A 20,164-nucleotide genomic window follows, 5' to 3' on the forward strand; every position below is an offset into this window, starting at 1 on the left:
CTCTGTCCAAAGGGTTATGGGGCTGTGCATAACCTTTGACCAGTAATACAACTACTAGACCTGTATCCCAAAGAGATCATAAAAAGGGAAAAGGACCTACATGTACAAAAATATTTATAGCAGCTCTCTTTGTGGTGGCAAAGAACTGGCAATCAAGGAGATGCCAATCAATTGGGGAATGGCTAAACAAGTTGTGGTATATGAATATCATGGGATACTATTGTGCTAAAAGAAATGATGAATAGGCAGATTTCAGAAAAACCTAAAAAGACTTAAGTGGGCTGATGCTGAGTGAAGTGAGCAGAATCAGAATAACATTGTACACAGTAACAGCAACACTGTGTGATGATGAACTGTGACAGACTTAGCTCTTCTCAGCAATACAGTGATTCAAGACAACTCCAAAGGACTTGGCATGGGGCTTAGGATGATCAGATAATAGGACAGACATATAAAGGAATCTAGGGACTATTAAAGTTTAGCTTGGCCAACTAAATATCAGGACAGACATCCCTAAGAGGTAAGGGGTGATAAAATTCTATAGCAGGAAAGTCCCCTAGGAAGACTGAAAGAATTGCAGATTTGCAGTCTATATCTGTTTCTTACCTATAAAAAAAGAAAAGCACTATTCAGATGGGTTAAAGTAAGGTATCCCACTTTTCCAAACTTTTTGTAGAAGTATTTCATTCTTATATGTGGCATAGGGGCACACCAGCAATTTGGAGAAAGAGAGAGTCAGACCTGTGGGCTTCATTCTTGTCCAATTTTTCCTTTCTCTTTTTTTTTTTTCAGGAAGGGGGAGGTAGTGGGGAGGGATGGAACAATCCCTTGACATAGGAGTCTGGCTGTGAGTACTCAGTCATCTTGTCAGAGGCACTTTGAAATAGAATTCTTTCTGTGGACTTCTGTTCATCTCCCCCCTGCCATACCCCCAAATACGTACAGCTTGGGTTTATTCACATAATTCCAGTTTTACTTGGAAATTCCAACACTTTCTTTTCCAGCTGCTTGCCTGTGTGTGTGTGTCCCCTCAGACACTTGACACTTACTAGCTGTATGATCCTGGGCAAGTCACTTAACCCCAGTTGCCTCACACACCCCCATCCCCCTTTTCCTTGGCTGTTCTAACAGGTATTTCCTTCCTAGGGTGTGTCTGCAGCTGGCCAGATTGTATCACTGAAAGTGTGGCTCATTGACAACATTTTGGAAAAGATTAATAGTCACCTTCCATCTCATATCAGGATCCTAGGTAAGAACCAAGAAGGTGCTGAGAAGTTTGGGTTGCCCACAATTCACCTTTGATCATCATTATAGCTATAATTCAATAATATTGGTGCTGGAAGTGGTAGGTCATCTAATCCAACCTCTTCACATATTCATTTTTTAACTCATTCAGTAAATTAATCCAGTAATTAATGGACACATTAACCAAGTCTAACAGTTGTTAAGGCTAAAATTCTAGCTAGTCTGTCTAAAATATCTAATGAGTGGTCGCCAATAAATTATAAGCTTTAGCAAGAGTTAGGCTTTTAAGCATTTATTAAGGAGAATAAGAATTTGGTAAAGAGAGAGAGAAAGGCCTACATTCATCTATCTATTAGCATTTCTAGCTCCCTTCTCCACTGGAGTCCTCAGGAAAGAGAGTGAGTCAGCCCCAATCAGAGCGCCAGGCTCCCCCTTCTTCCTCCCACAAACAAACATCACTTCCTGATGCCAAAGAAAAGATGCATGGTCTTGCCCTCAGAGACCTTCACCTCATGGCGGAGCTTTTCTACAGTAAGTCTCCAGCAGGTGGCATCATTCCAATCGTTACACAGTGTATTTAACTCTCTGTACCCATAGTCCCCACCTCTAAGAGGTACATTCTCTCCTATATTCTCGCTTCTCTTCTTCTTCTTCTTCTTCTTTTTTTGCGGGGCAATGGGGGTTAAGTGACTTGCCCAGGGTCACACAGCTAGTAAGTGTCAAGTGTCCAAAGCCGGATTTGAACTCAGGTCCTCCAGAATCCAGGGCCAGTGCTTGATCCACTGCACCACCTAGCTGCCCCTCTTCTATTCTTCTTTATCCTTATAATTACCCAGCATTCAGTTCAAGGTTTTTTTAGTCTTAGTTGTTCTAGTCATTTATATTGTTGTACCCATTATTCAAGTTTCCTGGTTCTCATAATTTCCCTTTGTATCCGTTCATATAACTCTTCTTATATACATGGCTATCAGTATTTCTTGATGTTTCCCAATCACTTGGCATCTACTTTATTTCAAGATGTTTGCTGTTACAGAAAGTGTTGCTGTAATTGGAAATTATGCAAATAAAGCTGTCTAACAAAACATCTTGATCCAGAGAGTCCTCTGCTAGGCAGAGCCTCAGGGAGGTCATTGACAAGGAAGGTTCTAGTCACACCAAAATGTTTGTAGCAGCACTTTTTGGTGGGAGAAGAAAATTGATTGGAAACAAAGCCCATTGATTAGGGGAATGGCTAGATCCATTGTAGTACATGCATGTCATGGAAGATCATTGTGATTGCATAATTTATTGAATTACATGAGAAGAAAATTATGTAAGAATACTTGACCAAAGTGCTGAATTCAGAGACGAATGGAAAGATTTTCATGAACTGATGCAGAGGGAAGTGAGCAGAGCTAGTATAACAATATACATGATATCTATAAAGATGTAAATAGGAAAAAAACAACCATCACAATCAATCTGTGTACAGAGAGCTAGAGCCTAGAGTTAGGAAGTTGTTGTTGGGTCGTGTCTGACACCCTATGACCCCATTTTGGGTTTTCTTGGCAAAGATACTGGAGTGTTTTACCATTTCCTTCTTCAGCTCATTTCACAGATGAGGAAACTGAGGCACACAGGGTAAAGTGACCTGCCCAGGATAACACAGCTTAGGAAGTATCTGAAACTTGACCTGAATTCAAATTCAGCATCAGATACTTCCTAGCAATGTGACCCTGGGAAATTCACTTCACCTCTGTCTCCGTTTCCTCATCTGTAAAATGGGGATGATAATAATACCTCCCTCCAGGGATTGTTGGGAAGCACCAATAAGATAGTAATTATAAGGAGCTGAGCCCAGTGTCTGGCCCAAACTAGGAGCTACATAAATGTTTATTCCCTTCCCTATAGAACTCTGGGGATTTCCTTGCTTCAGTCACACTCTGTTTTGTATTTAATTATCTCTGTGTCTCTTCCTGCCCAGTAGAGTGCAGATTCTTTGAGGGCAGGGAATATGACATCTTAGAAAAAAAATTTTTTGCATGATGTATACAGCATACACTGACTTATCAGCATGGGGAACTCGTGGGATTGGATCTCTCTCCAGCAAGGTGAACCCTCACCCCTTGGAAGTTCAGAGAGTTTATAGGATCTACTCTAACCCCATTTGTACAGATGAGTAAACTGAGGTTCAGAGAAGGGAAGTCATTTGGGAGAGCCACACAGCTCATACGTGAGGGCATTCACTCCTATAAAGTAAGTGCTGTGTCCTCTGTGCCAGCCATTTTCAAAATTTTTGGTCTCAGGACCCCTTTATCTTCTTAAATTTTTGTTTGTTTTTTTGTTTTTGTCTTGTTTTATTTTTGTGGGGCAATGAGGGTTAAGTGACTTGCATGGGTCACACACCTACTAAGTGTCAAGTGTCTGAGGCCAGATTTGAACTCAGGTCCTCCTGAATCCAGAGCCAGTGCTTTATCCACTGTGCCACATAGCTGCCCCCTACCTTCTTAAATTTTTTTGAGGACCCCATAGAGCTTTTGTCCATATTAAAAATTTTTTAAATTATAAAAGCTTAATATATATTTATTCATTTAAAGATGATAAACCCATTACATGTTAACATAAATAATATTTCTTAGGGAAAACAATTTCACACCCCCCCAAAAAAGGAACTGAAAAGAATGGCATTATTTTACATATTCTTGCAAATCTCTCTAATGTCTGGCCTAATAGAAGACAGCTGAATTCTCTCTGTTTCTATATTCACTCTGTCATGATCTGTTGTCTTTAGTTGAAGTATATGAAGAAAATCTGGCCTCACTCAGGTGTGTAGGTGGGGGGGGGGGGGCGAATCTTTTATAGGCCAATAACGTCTTTTTTTTTTTTGGTGAGGCTCTATCCACTGCGCCATCTAGCTGCCCCGGCCAATAACATTTTAATGTTATTATGAAAATAGTTTGGACCTTGAGGACCCCTGAAAGGGTCTCAGGGACCATTAGGTGTCCTCAGAGTACACTTTGAGAACCTCTGCTCTTCCCCATGCTGCCTTTTGCACATGGAAGATGCTTAATATATGCGTTCTTTGAATTTTTGATTGAGGGAGCAACATGATCTCAGTGAACAGTATACTCGATTTTTGTTGTTTTTGTTGGTTTTTGGGGTTTTGGGGTTTTTTTGGTGAGGCAATTGGGGTTAAGTGACTTGCTCAGGGTCACACAGCTAGTAAGTATCAAGTGTCTGAGGCCAGATTTGAATTCAGGTTCTCCTGACTCCAGGGCCAGTGCTTTATAAAAGCACTATGCCACCTAGCTGCCCCAGTATACTTGATTTTAACTCAGGAGATCTAGTTTTGAAGCCTGGCTCTGCCAGGCACCATCTGTGTGACTTAAGGTAAATTATTCACCTAGCCTTGGCCTCAGCTTCCTTGTCTATAAAATGAAGGGGACTGGATTAGGTGGCTTCTGAGGCCCCTTGCAGTCTTGGATCTAGACTACTATGAATAATAACCAATATTTATCGAGTACCTTCTTTGTTCTAGGCACTGTGCTAAGTGCTTTATGAATATTATCTCATTTAATCCTCACAGCAACACATTTTACAGATGATGAAACCGAAGGCAAACGTCATTTAAGTGCCTTGCCCAGGGATACACAGCTAATAAGCATCTGAGGCTGGATTTGAATTCAGGTCTTCCTGATGCCAGGCCCAGCCCTCTGTCCACTCTGCTACCAGCTACCTCTGTGACTGCATGATTTCTAAAGACAGTCAGTCAACAAGCATTTATTACGCACCTGCTAGATGCCAGGCACTGGATATACGACCATAAAGAATGAAACAAGCCCTGTTCTCCATGAGATTACATTCTAATTAGGGGAGAGAAGCACGTGCAAAATGACAAATAGCACCAATATAAAATTAGTAAATAGATATACCCACATACAAAGTAGTTTGGTACAAGATAGTTTGTGGGGGATCGGGAAAGGCTTCCTGCAGCAGAGAGGGTCTAAAACTCATCTCAAAGGAAGAGAGAGATTCTGCCTTAGTACATTCCAGGCATGGTGTACAGCCAGTACAAAGGGCTTAGAGAGGAGGGCAAGCGGCCCCAGCTCTTAGTCCGCGCTCCTCGGCTTGCTGCAGTTTATAGGATTTCAGTGTTTCTTCTCCCTCGTCCCCATTATTCCTCCTCAGGTCTGAAGCGGGTCACCGGGAGCTTTAATTCGAAGAACAGATGTGACGCCAGGACCTATTTCTACATGCTGCCAACATTTGCCTTTGCCCACAAGGACCATGACATCCAAGACAAGGAGTACAGGCTGAGCCCGGAGACCCTGGCCAAGGTCAACCAGCTCCTGGCCAGCTACAAGGGGACCCACAACTTCCACAACTTTACCTCTCAGAAGGGCCCCCGGGAGCCAAGTGCCAGGCGCTACATCATGGAGATGCACTGCGAGGTGCCCTTTGTGAGGGAGGGCCTGGAGTTGGCTGTGATCAAGGTCAAAGGCCAGAGTTTTATGATGCACCAGATCCGGAAGATGATCGGCTTGGTGATCGCTATCATGAAAGGCTACGTGTCCGAGGCTGTGATGGAGCGCAGCTGGGGAGAGGAGAAGATTGACATCCCCAAAGCGCCGGGGCTCGGGCTTGTCCTGGAGAGGGTCCATTTTGAACAATACAATCGGCGCTTCGGCAACGACGGGCTGCATGAACCCCTGGACTGGGTGGAAGAAGAGGAGAAGATGACCGTGTTCAAAGAGCAGTATATCTACCCCACCATCATCAAGACGGAGATGGAGGAGCACTCCATGACAAACTGGCTAAACACTCTTCCAAACCACGACTTCGATGCTGGCTCTCCGGAGGCCAAGGCCAACTCTACTGATGCTAAGGTAAGAAGGGCAGGGAAGTTCCTGGTAGGACGCATACAGTAGGTGCTTAATAAATGTTTATTTCATTCCATGTACCAGCCATGAGGGCAAAAGCAAAGCAGTCCCCACCCTAGAGGATTTTACAAGAAGCTTCTGCAACTGCCTATTGCCTACAGATTCCTGTTGGGCACTTAAACCTCTGTATATGCTGGCCACAGCCTGTCTTTCCAAACTGATTATACATTATACCCCTTGTGACGATTAAAAAATTCTGAGAGGCCGAGTTTCTGAGTAAATTAAGATCAGTTTTATAGAATATCTCTAGAAAGCCGTCAACCAAAACAGGCTCATTGTCTTCTCAGTTGCCCAAGGGACCAAACTTCTTGAACCTTCAATGTTTGTAAAGTCTTTTGAAAAAGGAATTTACCTGAGGCTGAAAATCAACTGCGATTGGTCAACAAATGAATGAAAATGATCATGGGAGGTGGGCTATATAGTAAAATGAGGGTCTTGGACTGCCTGACCTGTGTCACCCAAATCTTGGTTAATGGAGACATCAATGTCCGTATCACTTGTTAAGACAAAAGGGAGAATCCACGTTTCCCCGACCTGTCTGAGTAAACACAACAAGCAGGAACATACCCATTAGCCCAGACTTGGAATTTCTTGTACTGGCTGTTAAGATCTTGGCCTAGGTAAATCAGACTTCCCACACTAGTTGATTTCTGGGTGACAAAATAGAAAAGGAGAAAAACCTTGGTCCTGATAGAGTAATTGGTTATTAAAAACAAGAGAGAGGGGGCAGCTAGGTGGCGCAGTGGATAAAGCACTGGCCCTGGATTCAGGAGGACCTGAGTTCAAATCCAGCCTCAGACACTTGACACTTAACTAGCTGTGTGACCCTGGCCAAGTCACTTAACCCTCATTGCTCTGCAAAAACAAAAAAACAAAACAAAACAAAAAACTAAATAAATAAATTACTAAATGCATAAAAACAAACAAACAAAAAACAAGAGAAAAATATTAATTTCTCACACCCTTCACCTATTTGACCTGCTTGCTATTCCCCATCCTTAACTTTCCTTTTATTTTCATGTCTTTGCACAGGCTGTGCCCCATGCCTCGAATGTTCTCCCTTTTTAACTCTGTGCCTTGAAATATCGAGTACCCTTCAAGTCTTCTACAAGAAATCCTTTTTGATGAACACTTTGTAGGCACCTCTGCCCTAGCCCAGCCCCATGTAAACTCCTCAAGGGCAAGGACTGCTTTGCTTTTGTCTTTGCAGCCCTCATGGCGGGTATATGGAATGAAATAAGTGTTTATTAAATACTTACTGTATACCAGGAACTGTGCTAAGTGCTACACAAATATTACCTCATTTGACCCTCACAATAACCCTGTGAGGTGTGTGCTATTATTTATCACCATTTTACAACTGGGGGCTCAGACAGTGGTCAAGTGATTTGCCCACGGTCACAGAGCTAGTAAGTGTCTGAGGGTAGAATTGAAACTCAGGTCTTTCTAATGATCTTTTTTAAAATTTTTGAGGCAATTGGGGTTAAGTGACTTGCCCAGGGTCACACAGCTAGTAAGTATCAAGTGTCTGAGGTCAGATTTGAACTCAGGTCCTCCTGAATCCAGGGCCAGTGCTCTATCCACTGAGCCACCTAGCTGCCTCTGTATGTAGTAGGTGCTTAATATTGCTTCTTGATTCATTGATTCATGTATTCATTCCTTGACAAACCTAAGGAAGACAATGTGGTTCAGGGAAAGAGAACTGGATTTGAAATTAGGAATTCTGGCTCTGCCCCAATCAACCAGTTAACATTTATTAAGAGCCTACTATGCGCTATGTTTCTGTGTGACCTTGGGCAAATCATATCACTTCTAGCCTACAGTTTCTTCATCTGCAAAATGAAGACATTTCACTCAAAGACCTTGGAGCCCCATCTCTATCTTCTTGCCCAAGGATTTATTAAGCACTGACTGTGTGTAAGGCACCTTGCTGTGTGCTTTGGGAACTAATCTCAGAGCTGATGGTCAAGAAAGGGAGGGGACAGGAGAACAGGTATCTCTAATACAAGGTAGAAATGTGAAAGTACCCAAAGAAAGATATCAACTAAGGGCTGTGCAAATTCTGATTAGAGAGCTATGACTTTGGGCCAGATGGGTGGGTGCACCACTGCATACCTGTCTGTCAAAGGGCCCTACCATATTGGCCTTATTTTCCATTTATGCTAAATCTGTTACCCACAACTTTGTATGGTTGTGGGCTGGATCAGGCAGCACCTCTTATTGCCGCAGGCAACTCTCCAGATTATACAGAAGGTGCTAACTTGCATCACTAGGGAGTTTCCTCATCTAGGAGTTCCTTTTATTAGTGAACTCAGAGGTCTTGTCCCTATCACTATCTTGATTTTTTTGTTTTTTAGATGAAAAATTTTTTTTTTTCAGTTACCAAGATTTATCATCTTTTCCTCCCACCACTACTTCCCTCCCAATGAAAAAAAAAAGAAAGAAAGAAAAACAAAGGCCATGTAACAATTGTGCATAGTTAAACAAAACAAATTCCCATCTTGGCAATGTTCAAAAATTATATATCTCTTTCTGCACCCTAAGTCCATCACATCTCTGTCAAAAGGTGAGTATCATGCATCCTCTCGGGTCTTCAGGAATCAGACCCTTCCTTGGTTATTGTATTCATGAAAGTTCATAAGTCTTTCAGAGTTGTTTGTCTTCGGGCAGCAAGGTGGGGCAGTGGATAGAGCACTGACCCTAGAGTCAGGAGGACCTGAGTTCAAATCCAGCATCAGATACTTACTAGCTGTGTGACCTTGGGCATGTCACTTAACCTCAATTGCCTCCAAAAAACAAGAAAAAATAAAACACAAGAACAGAGTTGTTTGTCTTCACAGCCTTGTTACTATAGCAGAAATTATCCCCCTGGTTCTGATCATTTCACTTTGCATCAGTTCAAATAGGTCCTCCTATATTGCTCTGAGAACCTCTTTTGTCATTTTCTACAGAACAGTTGTCTTCCATTAAATTCATATAGTATAGGCTGAGCCAACATAATAAAAATGACAATACTACCTAAATTAACTTACTTATTTACTACCTAAATTAATTAACTTATTCAGTGCCATACCAGGCAAACTACCAAAGGATTACTTTATAGAGCTAGGAAACATAATAACAAAATTCATCTGGAGGAAAAAAGGGAAAAAATATCAAGGAAATCAATGAAAAAAAATGTGAAAAGGGCCTAGCAGTACCAGATCTCAAACTATATTACAAGTGGTCATCATGAAAATAGTTTGGTACTGGATAAGAAATGGAGTGGTAGACCAAGGGAAAAGATTAGGTACACACCGTACAGAAGGAAATTTGATAAGCAAAAAAATCCCAGCTGTGGGGGCAAGACCTCACTATTTCACAGAAAGTGGGAACACTGAAGAATAGTCTGGCAGAAACTAGGTATAGACTAACATCTCACGCTGTATACCAGGATAAGCTCAAAATGGGTACATGATTTAGACATAAGGGACTATATTAGTAAATTAGGGGAGCTTGGAAGAAACTACTGTCAGATTGATGGATAGGGGAAGAGTGCATGACCAGGTGAAAGGTAGAGAGGTTCACAGGAGATAAAAATGGATGATTTTGATTATGTTCAATTTTAAAAGGTTTTATGTTATGGGGTCAGATCCGGAGACAAGAGAGAGAGACTCAGGGACAAATCTTACAAGCAAGAAGGCATATTTTATTGGCAGCAGCCTGCTCCACAACCAGTGTGGGCCTATCTATCCCATGATTAGAGTGTTCTACTAGCTCCTAGAGAGGTGCTCTTTTATCCTCCAAAACTGTAGCTGCTAGCCATGTGAAACTATAACTTTGTTACACTAAATTTCTTATTCACACCCCCCCAGGCTTTCTGTTTGGACTATGAGCCTGGGTCCTGCCTGTGGGAATTTCTCCCAGTTCCAGACGTTATCTGCACAAGCCTGTGCTAGCTGTTCTTTTACCATACTGATGTAGCAACTATGTTGCTTGTTTTGTTCCAGAGTTGGACTGGGGCCCTATGGTCACAAGATAGTGAGACTACCTGGCTTCTTATCTGGCCCTCTGAGTTCTCTACATCTCCCCCTTATGTTTTTGTTAAGGAGCATGGAGTGTTTCCTGATGAAACAGTAAAAATAACCCTATGCTAACCAACAATATGTTAATAACAATATAGGAAAGGGAGAAAAGGGGAAATTTTGTCCAGAGGGGCAGATCCTCACGAACCTACACTATGACAATGTCTACAGAGGGAGGGCCTCTGCAGAGAATACATACATGCATGGTGTATATAATAACAGAAGGAAAATACAAAACTGTTCATTTAAAGTCTTTAAAATCTTGTCATCTTTGAGTGTTGAGAAGTCATCAGGAAAACTGGACTCTGGTCTGGACTCTGGTTGTCTCTGGACTCTCTTACTTCTTTAGCTGTTGAACTGCTGGATTTTCACTAATCCTGAGTATAGCATTGTCAATGATCAAATTAAACAGTGAGAGTTCTTCAAAATATAACTCATATTTAAACGATATACACAGCATATTACATTCCCCCCTTTTGGAGGATACTTATACCCATACACAATACAGAATTGAGGCAATTATACAATCTATAACATTTCTTTTTTTTTTATATTTTAATTTAAAAAATTTTTTTTACATATAAGGTATTTTTTTTTCTGTTACATGTAAAGATAGTTCTCAACTTTTGTTTATACAAGCTTTACAATTTCAGATTTTTCTCCCTCCCTCCCCTCCCTCCCCCCTCCCCTAGACAGCTGGTAATCTGATATATATATATATATACATACATATATATATATATATATACACACACACATATATATACATATATATACATATATATACACACATATACATATACATATACATATACATATACATATACACACACACATAATAACATTAATCCTATTTCTGTATTAATCCTGTTACAAGAGAAAAAATCAGAGCAGTGATGCAAAACCTCAAAATAGAAAAAAAACAACAACAGCAATCTATAACATTTCTTACCACCATGTGTCTGGACCAAGGCCAAATTTAGTAATGTGTCCGTGATGACACCTGAAAATGTTATGGAAAGGTTACCATACCACATCTCGTGGTCCCAAGACATCCAGTAATTGTGCTAGGCTCCAGGTGGATGGATTCTGACCATGCCATCAGACTGAATGAAGGAAAAAGAAAACAAGTTAAGTTAAACCAGGTGAATGTGTTAGAGCTTCCATGACACCAGGCCATTTTTTGGAGGGAGAGAAGAAGAAACTGGACCGTGTCCAGTAATTGTGGTCTATATAGTTGCCATCATAAGCAAACTATGGACTTCCCGAATGTATTTGGGTGTTCTCTCAGCCTCCATCAGGGCATCTTACATGTATCTGTCTCTCTTCCTGTTGTACATATATTCTCTCTAGGGCCTGCATTGTGGAGTTGAACCATCTCCATCAAGCTCATTGTAAGAGCAATTAGTCTCTGAAATGATGTTTCCATAATTCACAAATCTCATGTTAATTTCACCAAAGACAATACTATGGTAAAAATGCATGTTATGCTGCATAACTCAGGATATATTTGTAATACATACAATAATTCAAAACCATACCCAGAGTACACATAGTCACAATGACATATACATGATAAATGAATGTAAATGGCTGATAACATTAAACATTGTTACATAATCTTCTTTGAGCAAGTAAACCACATCACCTTGTACATGAATTCTTTATCTAGTATGACAATAACAAATACTTGAAGTGATAATCAATTTATCAACAAGAAATAAAACCTCAATCAACAAGACTCAATATGTTCATTGGTTGCTATACAAAGTATGGTTCAATAACCCCTTTTTTTTTTTTAAACATAATCCTATAAACAAACTCATTAAACCCGTGGTTTTCTCCCTTTCCTGTATTGTTTGGTTTTTTGTTTGTTTGTTTTGTAGGGCAGTGAGGGTTAAGTGACTTGCCCATGGTCACACAGCTAGTATCAAGTGTCTGAGGCCAGCTTTGAACTCAGGTCCTCCTAATTCCAGGGCGGGTGCTGTATCCACTTCGCCACCAGCTGTCCCACCATGGTTCTTTCAAAAAAAAATTATGATACCTTCAGCTTCTGAGGCCCAATGGCCCCACCTGTATCCTTAGCCCAGTCAAAGTAATAGGTTTTTTAAGTCATCAGAGCTGAATGATATATACTAGAAACGTCTTTGAAATTCATTCAGTTTACAAAATTGAGTTAAAAAGAAAGCAAAAGTGGGGCAGCTAGGTGGTGCAGTGGATAGAGCACTGGCCCTGGATTCAGGAGGATCTGAGTTCAAATCCAGCCTCAGACACTTAAAACTAGCTGTGTGACCCTGGGCAAATCACTTAACCCCAATTGCAAAAAAAAAAAAAAAAGCAAAAGAAACAAAAGCAAAAAATAAAACAAAAACAAAAAGCAAAAGGTATGCTAAGTACTCTTAAGTATGTGGTGAATTCCAGGCCTTTTCAATGCTTTGCAAAAACAAACAAACAAAAAGGAATGGCTTTAAAGAACAAGGGTGAAGTAAGGGAAAAGGGAAGGGGTGGGGGAAGTTGAGGTAGGCCAGAAAGCAGAACCATGTGCTCTTAGTGGTATGAGTGAGTTAAAGTTCCAATACAATATATATATATATTTTTTTTGGTGAGGCAATTGGGGTTAAGTGACTTGCCCAGGGTCACACAGCTAGTTAAGTGTCAAGGGTCTGAGGCTGTATTTGAACTCAGGTCCTTCTGAATCTAGGGCCAGTGCTCTATCCACTGTGCCACCTATAGCTGCCCGTTCCAATACAATATTGACTATCGCAATAGGCACTAAGTACAGCTTTTGATACCTAATGATCTATTAGTTAAATAGGCTTTAAACATTATATTCCACATTGTTGAGTCACCTAATATTAACAATTTTTGAGCATTTTCCTTTTGATAGTTCAAAGTATGTTGGTGAGGCAGGATCATTGTGGGCAGCCATTGTGTATTAAGAGTCAAAGCTTGAAACACATCCTGTCCAGCACTGTGCAGTCTGCTGGAAAGGAACTCAAGATCTACTGAATTAATTAAGCCCAAACCAGTTCCTGCTCCACCGAGTTAAGTATCATACCACGTTCTTTTTCTTAGATTACAAGTTTTCATTACTGGAAAACTAATGTTGTAATATAATACAAATTTCAGAATTTGCTCAGTAACATTAACACAACTGGAGGGTACTTTTACTATGGAAGGTTTATACATATTTCTTCCTGTCTTAGTCAGGCACAAAATTCTAAGATAGTCAGTCCATAAGTGGCCTTCTCCCCACAATTGGTGCGCTATTAATATATAAGATAGTTTTAATTTCCTTATCAAGAGGTATTGTAATATTGGTTCTTCTATAATCCAAAGTCTTGGCATACTGTTCATTTGTGAGGCAGTCCACGGTTTAGGTGGGAGCAAGAGGGACTGATTATATAAACAACAAGTCATGTTTACAAAAGTATTAAATATTATTTGTGTCATGTTTCCCTTTAAAAAATGTCATCCATATTGGGACTCCCCTTCTAGGTGGCTGCTTGTCAATCCCCAGAGAAATTACCCCAAAGGCAGATTCGATTTGCAAGACAAGCATAATTATCTTGGGTACAGGTTTTTTTTTGGGGGGGGGGCGTTTAGTAAGGCAATTGGGGTTAAGTGACTTGCCCAGGGTCACACAGCTAGTAAGTGTTAAGTGTCTGAGGCCGGATTTGAACTCAGGTCCTCCTGAATCCAGGGCCGGTGCTCTATCCACTGCGCCATCTAGCTGCCCCATTGGGTACAGTTTTGAGTGGAGTCTCTCCATCCAAAGTGAACTTCTCCCTTTAGCAATGGGATACCAGGGGGTCCAGGAGTAAGCAATCTGTAACAGCAACTAGGAAACTATAAAAAGAAACTGTCATTCCCAAAGGAAGGTTTGTGCGAATGGTACAGTATATAATTTGTAATCTCCAATATAACTAACCATAATTTTTCCTCTATAATCACTATCAATTATACCTCCACCATTTGAACCTGCTTAATAGCAGTGCTTGCTCTTATTTGTAAGTTAGGAGTCATCTTTGCCAATGATAAAAGTTCCTCAGTGTCGTCAGGGGAAACCCCAGACTCAATTTGGGTTACCCCTATTTTGGTCATTCCATCCACATGGGTGTTATACTCACCTTCCACTGAATTCACATCCAATGGGCATCTACATGAAAAACCAAGACATTAGTGAATTGAACCCAATCCCATATATCTTTCCAATTACTTTATAAAGAGGATGTAGAATTTGTCCCTAATGAGGAATGTGGTTCCTCTAGTATCCAAAAAGTCCAATAAATTTCTGTATTTCTTGTTTAGAGGTAGGGGGAGCAAAGTCAGCTATTTTCTGTTTAGTTATTGGTAAGATTTCTCTATGGCCTGCATTCCACATAACCCCTAAAAATTTTAGCAGGATTCATCTCCCAGCCCTTCTCCTTCATGAGATCAATTAAAGTGTGTAGCACCATTTCCTCTGTTTCCTTGTTCTCTCCCCGAACCATAATGTCATCAATATAAATGAATAGTTTGTACTCCAGAAAGTTTTTTTTTTTGTTTTTTTTTTTTTAGTGAGGCAATTGGGGTTAAGTGACTTGCCCAGGGTCACACAGCTAGTAAGTGTTAAGTGTCTGAGGCCGGACTTGAACTCAGGTCCTCCTGAATCCAGGGCCGGTGCTTTATCCACTGCGCCACCTAGCCGCCCCCTCCAGAAAGTTTTAATTCATCCAAGTATTCAGCCACAGTTCTATGACAAATAGTAGGTTTATGCAAATATCCGTGAGGAAGTCGTATCTCCCTTGCCAAGTAAAGGTAAACTGGTCCCACTGACTAGAATCTATTGGTATTCTAAAAAAGGCATTTGTAAGATCTATAACTGCATACTACTGCCCAAGGTAAGCTTGAATAGTCTCTATTAAAGTCACTGTATCCGGGACACCTGCATAAAGTGGAGAAGTTACCTTGTTTAACTGTCTATAATCAACAGCCATCCTCCATGTCCCATCACTTTTCCTCTTTTTTTTCTTATGTTCAATACTGAGCCACTCTAACAGCAGCTTTCTCAGCTATACTCTGATAATTCCGAGCTTGATCTCCAAGTATAAAATTCTGACATAGTAACATAAATAATCTTCCCTGTAATTCAACGAACTCTTTTTCCAAATTTGCTTTTTCTTTTATCTTCTTATTCCTGTCCTCACAAACTATCCTATACACCGTCAAAAGTTTTCTACAAACTCCAATCATTTCTTTTCCCTTTTCAGCATATTTCCTAAACAGAGGCATTTTGTACAGTGAATCCTATTTGTCGGATTTGCTCCTACAAAAATGACACTCCAACACCAGGTGAAGAAAATTAGATTTAATTAATATTATAGTACAGGAAAAGAGATATTAGTTTTGCAGCAGCAAAAAAGTAAGCAGCTTAACAATGTAACTATTAAAGCAAAAGCGACCACTATGTAGATATTTAAAGGGAAAATACATTACCAAATCAGGGAAGCACCAACTCCTAGGTCCATTGGCTGGGGGTCCCGGTGCAGCCTCCCAGAGTCCCGAATGGAAATATCCCAGGCAGAACATCTTCTCCACGGGTGAGACTCCAAAGAGGTCAGGGCTTTACTTAACTTACATAGGGCTTAAACAAAAATGGCTAGTATGATGGGCTAATTCTATGACTGACACCAAGTGAGTTCATGTAGGATCCCTGCCAGAGAAGTTGGGATAGACATTTAGTCTTTCAGGACATACTCCTGAGGGGGAGCCAACCCCCCAGGACTACTCCTGGAATTGTTCATAGTCCCCAGAAATGGCTAGTTCCTGGGAACCTTAAGCAGTAAATGAGTGAGATATGCCTAGAAGGGACCTGGCCACGATCCCAGCAGGGTATCCTCCTTCACTTCTCACTCTCAGTCAAAGCAGGGGCAATTTCCCACGTTAAGCTATGGCTGGAGATCACAGAAAAACATCTGGAAATTCATAGAGGGGGCAAGCACAGGTTTGTGAGCTATGCCTATGCCTGGATAATCTTATAATATTAAAAGAACTTGATCCCTCAGTCATATCATTGAGCCCTGTCCCATTTTTTTGTTGTTGTTGTTTTGTTTTTTTTGTTAGTCTAGGCTTACGGCAACTCTTTCAGCCGAGAGTGAAAACCAAATACCACAAACTGAAAATAGAAAATAGCCCCGCCAGCCGTAGTGGCTCTTTTAGGCTTTTCCCCCTTTCCACTTACCATTGGGTGCACACCCCAGGACTGGTCTTTTATTCCAGGGGGTCTCAATCCTTTTGCTGTCAGTTGGAGGGTTTGAACATCCTTATTGCTGTCCTTAATCCTCTTGTTAATTTGTTGTCTCATCTTGTATCTCTCTACTATGGGGCCGCAATGAAGCTAAAACTACAACTCCTCGTTGGGCGAAATGTGCTCCCCTCACTCCCCAGGACTTACCTTCCTGGCCGGCGCGTCCGCCCTCCGGGGGTCTCCTTGTGGATCCTGACAACACGGAACAGGTCCATCCAGGCTCCTCTTTTATTGTTGCCTACGTCCCACACTGGGCACCATTTGTGATTCCTCTAGTATCCGGAGACGAGAGAGAAAGACTCAGGGACAAATCTTACAGGCAAGAAGGCATATTTTATTGGCAGCAGCCTGCTCCACAACCAGTGTGGGCCTATCTATCCCATGATTAGAGTGTTCTACTAGCTCCTAGAGAGGTGCTCTTTTATCCTCCAAAACTGTAGCTGCTAGCCATGTGAAACTATAACTTTGTTACACTAAGTTTCTTATTCACACCCCCCCAGGCTTTCTGTTTGGACTATGAGCCTGGGTCCTGCCTGTGGGAATTTCTCCCAGTTCCAGACGTTATCTGCACAAGCCTATGCTAGCTGTTCTTTTACCATACTGATGTAGCAACTATGTTGCTTGTTTTGTTCCAGAGTTGGACTGGGGCCCTATGGTCACAAGATAGTGAGACTACCTGGCTTCTTATCTGGCCCTCTGAGTTCTCTATATCTCCCCCTTATGTTTTTGTTAAGGAGCATGGAGTGTTTCCTGATGAAACAGTAAAAATAACAGAAAATAATACCCTATGCTCACCAACAATGTGTTAATAACAATATAGGAAAGGGAAAAAAGGGGAAATTTTGTCCAGAGGGGCAGATCCTCACGAACCTACACTATGACAATGTCTACAGAGGGAGGGCCTCTGCAGAGAATACATACATGCATGGTGTATATAATAACAGAAGGAAAATACAAAACTGTTCATTTAAAGTCTTTAAAATCTTGTCATCTTGAGTGTTGAGAAGTCATCAGGAAAACTGGACTCTGGTCTGGACTCTGGTTGTCTTTGGACTACTCTCACCTTTTAAAACCTTAAAAGTGTTGGAAAAATGCTAGTAGTGATTTTTATGGTTGTTGTTGTTTTTATGCCATCCCAGGTAAGGATCAGTAGAAGAGATGTTATCATGTTACTATGGAGAGGAGAAGACTTAGGAAAGACATTGTATGTGGTTTTCAAGTATTTACACATGTGTAAACTTGGTTTGCTTGAATGAGATGCATATTTTCAGACACAACCAGTGTGGGGATTTGTTTTACTTGTCTCTACATTTTTGGTTTTCTTTTCTCTCTCTCTCTCTCTCTCTCTCTCTCTCTCTCTCTCTCTCTCTCTCTCTCTCTCTTTCTCTCTCTCTCTCTTTCTCTCTCTCTCTCTCTCTCTCTCTTTCTCTTTCTTTCTCCCTCCCTATCTCCGTCCCTCCCTCCCTCCCTCCTTCCCTTCCTTCCTTTTTAAATTTTACAACATAGGGTGGAGGGAGCGTGAGTTTAGAGATACAGGGTTTTTGTTTTTTTTTAAAAAGAGATTCCTTTAAGCACTTTTTTTTTTTAAAGAAGAGAACAGAAGGGAACCCAGACAAGCAGGACAACTTTGCAAGTAACATGGCTGGTCATATGCTTAGACAGGAAACCAAGCTGTGCATAATAGATTCACAGTTTCATGTACCAACCTCACATTCTGTTCTGTTTCATTTGGTGTTTGGAATTTTAAAAAACTTGACAAAAATAAGAATGTTCTGTGTGTCCCCAGAAGGCAGGACCAGGAGCCACAAAGGCAGATTTTGGGAGTTGAGGTCAGAAGGGCTTCTTCAGAGTAACCAGCTGTCCACAAGTGGAGTAGACTGTGGGCTGCCAGGGGTGGGATGGGGGTGACTTCTTCATCATTAGATGGTTTTTTTTTCCCTTTTTTTTTTTTTTTTTTTAGTGAGGCAATTGGGATTAAGTGACTTGCCCAGGGTCATACAGTTAGTAAATGTTAAGTGTCTGAGGCCGGATTTGAACTCAGGTACTCCTGACTCCAGGGCCGGTGCTCTATCCACTGCGCCACCTAGCTGCCCCCATTAGATGTCTTTTGACAGGGGCTAGGTGATCACTTGCTGGCAAATGTTGTAGAAGGGATTCTTACTTGGGTGTGGGTGGATCAAGCAGGATGACCGCTGAGGTCTCCTTCAGATTTGAGATAACATGGTTCTCTGAACCTGCCTCACTTGGATGATGCTCGTTTGGTGTCTTATCTCAAGTGTGGAAAAGAGGACATGGTTTCTGTTTGCCAGGGGACAAACAGGAGTGCTCACCGCTCATGTTTTTCTTCTTTAGTTGACTTATCAAAAATTTTTCTCTTTTTTGCTAGGCTGCCGGTAGCCTTAAAGGCAGTGACAGAGGCGGGGATGACTCAGATTGAGGACACAAATCACCAGGGGAGCAGAGCTGTGCCGTTTCCATATCTCACCAAGGGGGCCTTTGCAGATCCCTCAGTAGCAGACATATACACACACACATCCCCAGCTTATTGTGACCAACTGCTGATGATGGAAAGGAGCTGGGAAGATGGAAATCTCGGGATCATGGCTCTTGGCATAGAGGATGTCAGGGCCAGAAATACTTGAAAATTCTGTGCTTAAAATAAGGGACTGATTTTGTTCTTTGACTTCAGGATCCCAAAGTATGGTAGCCTTCTATGTTGGGATCACAAAATAAACTGACTCTAGTCTGCTCTTAGTCCATTCTTTTTTTTTTAAACTTATCTTTTTTTTTTTTAAGTGAGGCAATTGGGGCTAAGTGACTTGCCCAGGGTCACACAGCTAGTAAGTGTTAAGTGTCTGAGGCCGGATTTGAACTCAGGTCCTCCTGACTCCAGGGCTGGTGCTCTATCCACTTCGCCACCTAGCTGCCCCCTTAGTCCATTCTTTTAATGTTGTTTACTTCTAGAACACTGGGAAGGGAAAATGGGTGTGTGTGTGTGGGGGGGGGTTTACGGGGCAATGGGGTTAAGTGACTTGCCCAGGGTCACACAGCTAGTAAGTGTCAAGTGTCTGAGGCCGGATTTGAACTCAGGAACTCCTGAATACAGGGCTGGTGCTTTATCCACTGCGCCACCTAGCCACCCCGTGTGTGTGTTTTAAAGAAATAATTTTATTAAATTGTGCTTCTCTACTTGTCACTGTTTGGGGGGGATCAATTTCTTCCTCACTGGGTTACTCTATGATTTCTAGATTGTGTGAATTCTTTTTCTTTCTGGACAATTTAACACATTTCCTGAGCATCTCCTACTTAAAAAGGCCTTTTGTTGGGCACTAAAGGGAAGACACAGACAAATAAAAGGGGCTTTGTGTTCTCAGGTGTTCAATTTAATTCAACGAGCACTTATTAACTGCCTACTATGAGTCAGGTAGTGGATTTGGGCCAGTGCTTAATCCACTACACTACCTAGCTGCCCCCTGAGATATTGTATATGAAGCACTTTGTAAGCCTTAGAGCATTTCATGTTATTTGTACCCATTTTCCTTATAGTTAGCACTAAGGCATAACACCCACCTCCCACTTCCATGCCCTATACTGGTTGTCCCCCATTCTTCTGCCTCTGTTTCTCTGGCTTCCTTCAAGGCTCATTT

At 41.4% G+C, this 20,164-nt stretch overlaps 1 protein-coding gene across 5 annotated transcripts in view; it reads left to right on the plus strand.

Moving 5' to 3' along the window:
* PUS1 (pseudouridine synthase 1) overlaps window positions 1-19,271 on the plus strand; it is a 30,380-nt gene extending 11,109 nt beyond the window's left edge. For all 5 annotated transcript variants that reach the window (XM_043975204.1, XM_043975208.1, XM_043975207.1 and 2 more), the window contains 3 exons: window positions 1,147-1,249; window positions 5,413-6,110; window positions 18,904-19,271. In XM_043975204.1, coding sequence (XP_043831139.1) covers window positions 1,147-1,249; window positions 5,413-6,110; window positions 18,904-18,954 — 852 coding nt within the window. In that variant the 3' untranslated portion in view covers window positions 18,955-19,271. The remainder of the gene's footprint in view (window positions 1-1,146; window positions 1,250-5,412; window positions 6,111-18,903) is intronic.
* The last annotated feature ends 893 nt before the right edge of the window (window positions 19,272-20,164 follow it).

The sequence above is a fragment of the Dromiciops gliroides genome, chromosome 1 (assembly GCF_019393635.1).
Source record: "Dromiciops gliroides isolate mDroGli1 chromosome 1, mDroGli1.pri, whole genome shotgun sequence".
Classification (NCBI taxonomy): domain Eukaryota; kingdom Metazoa; phylum Chordata; class Mammalia; order Microbiotheria; family Microbiotheriidae; genus Dromiciops; species Dromiciops gliroides.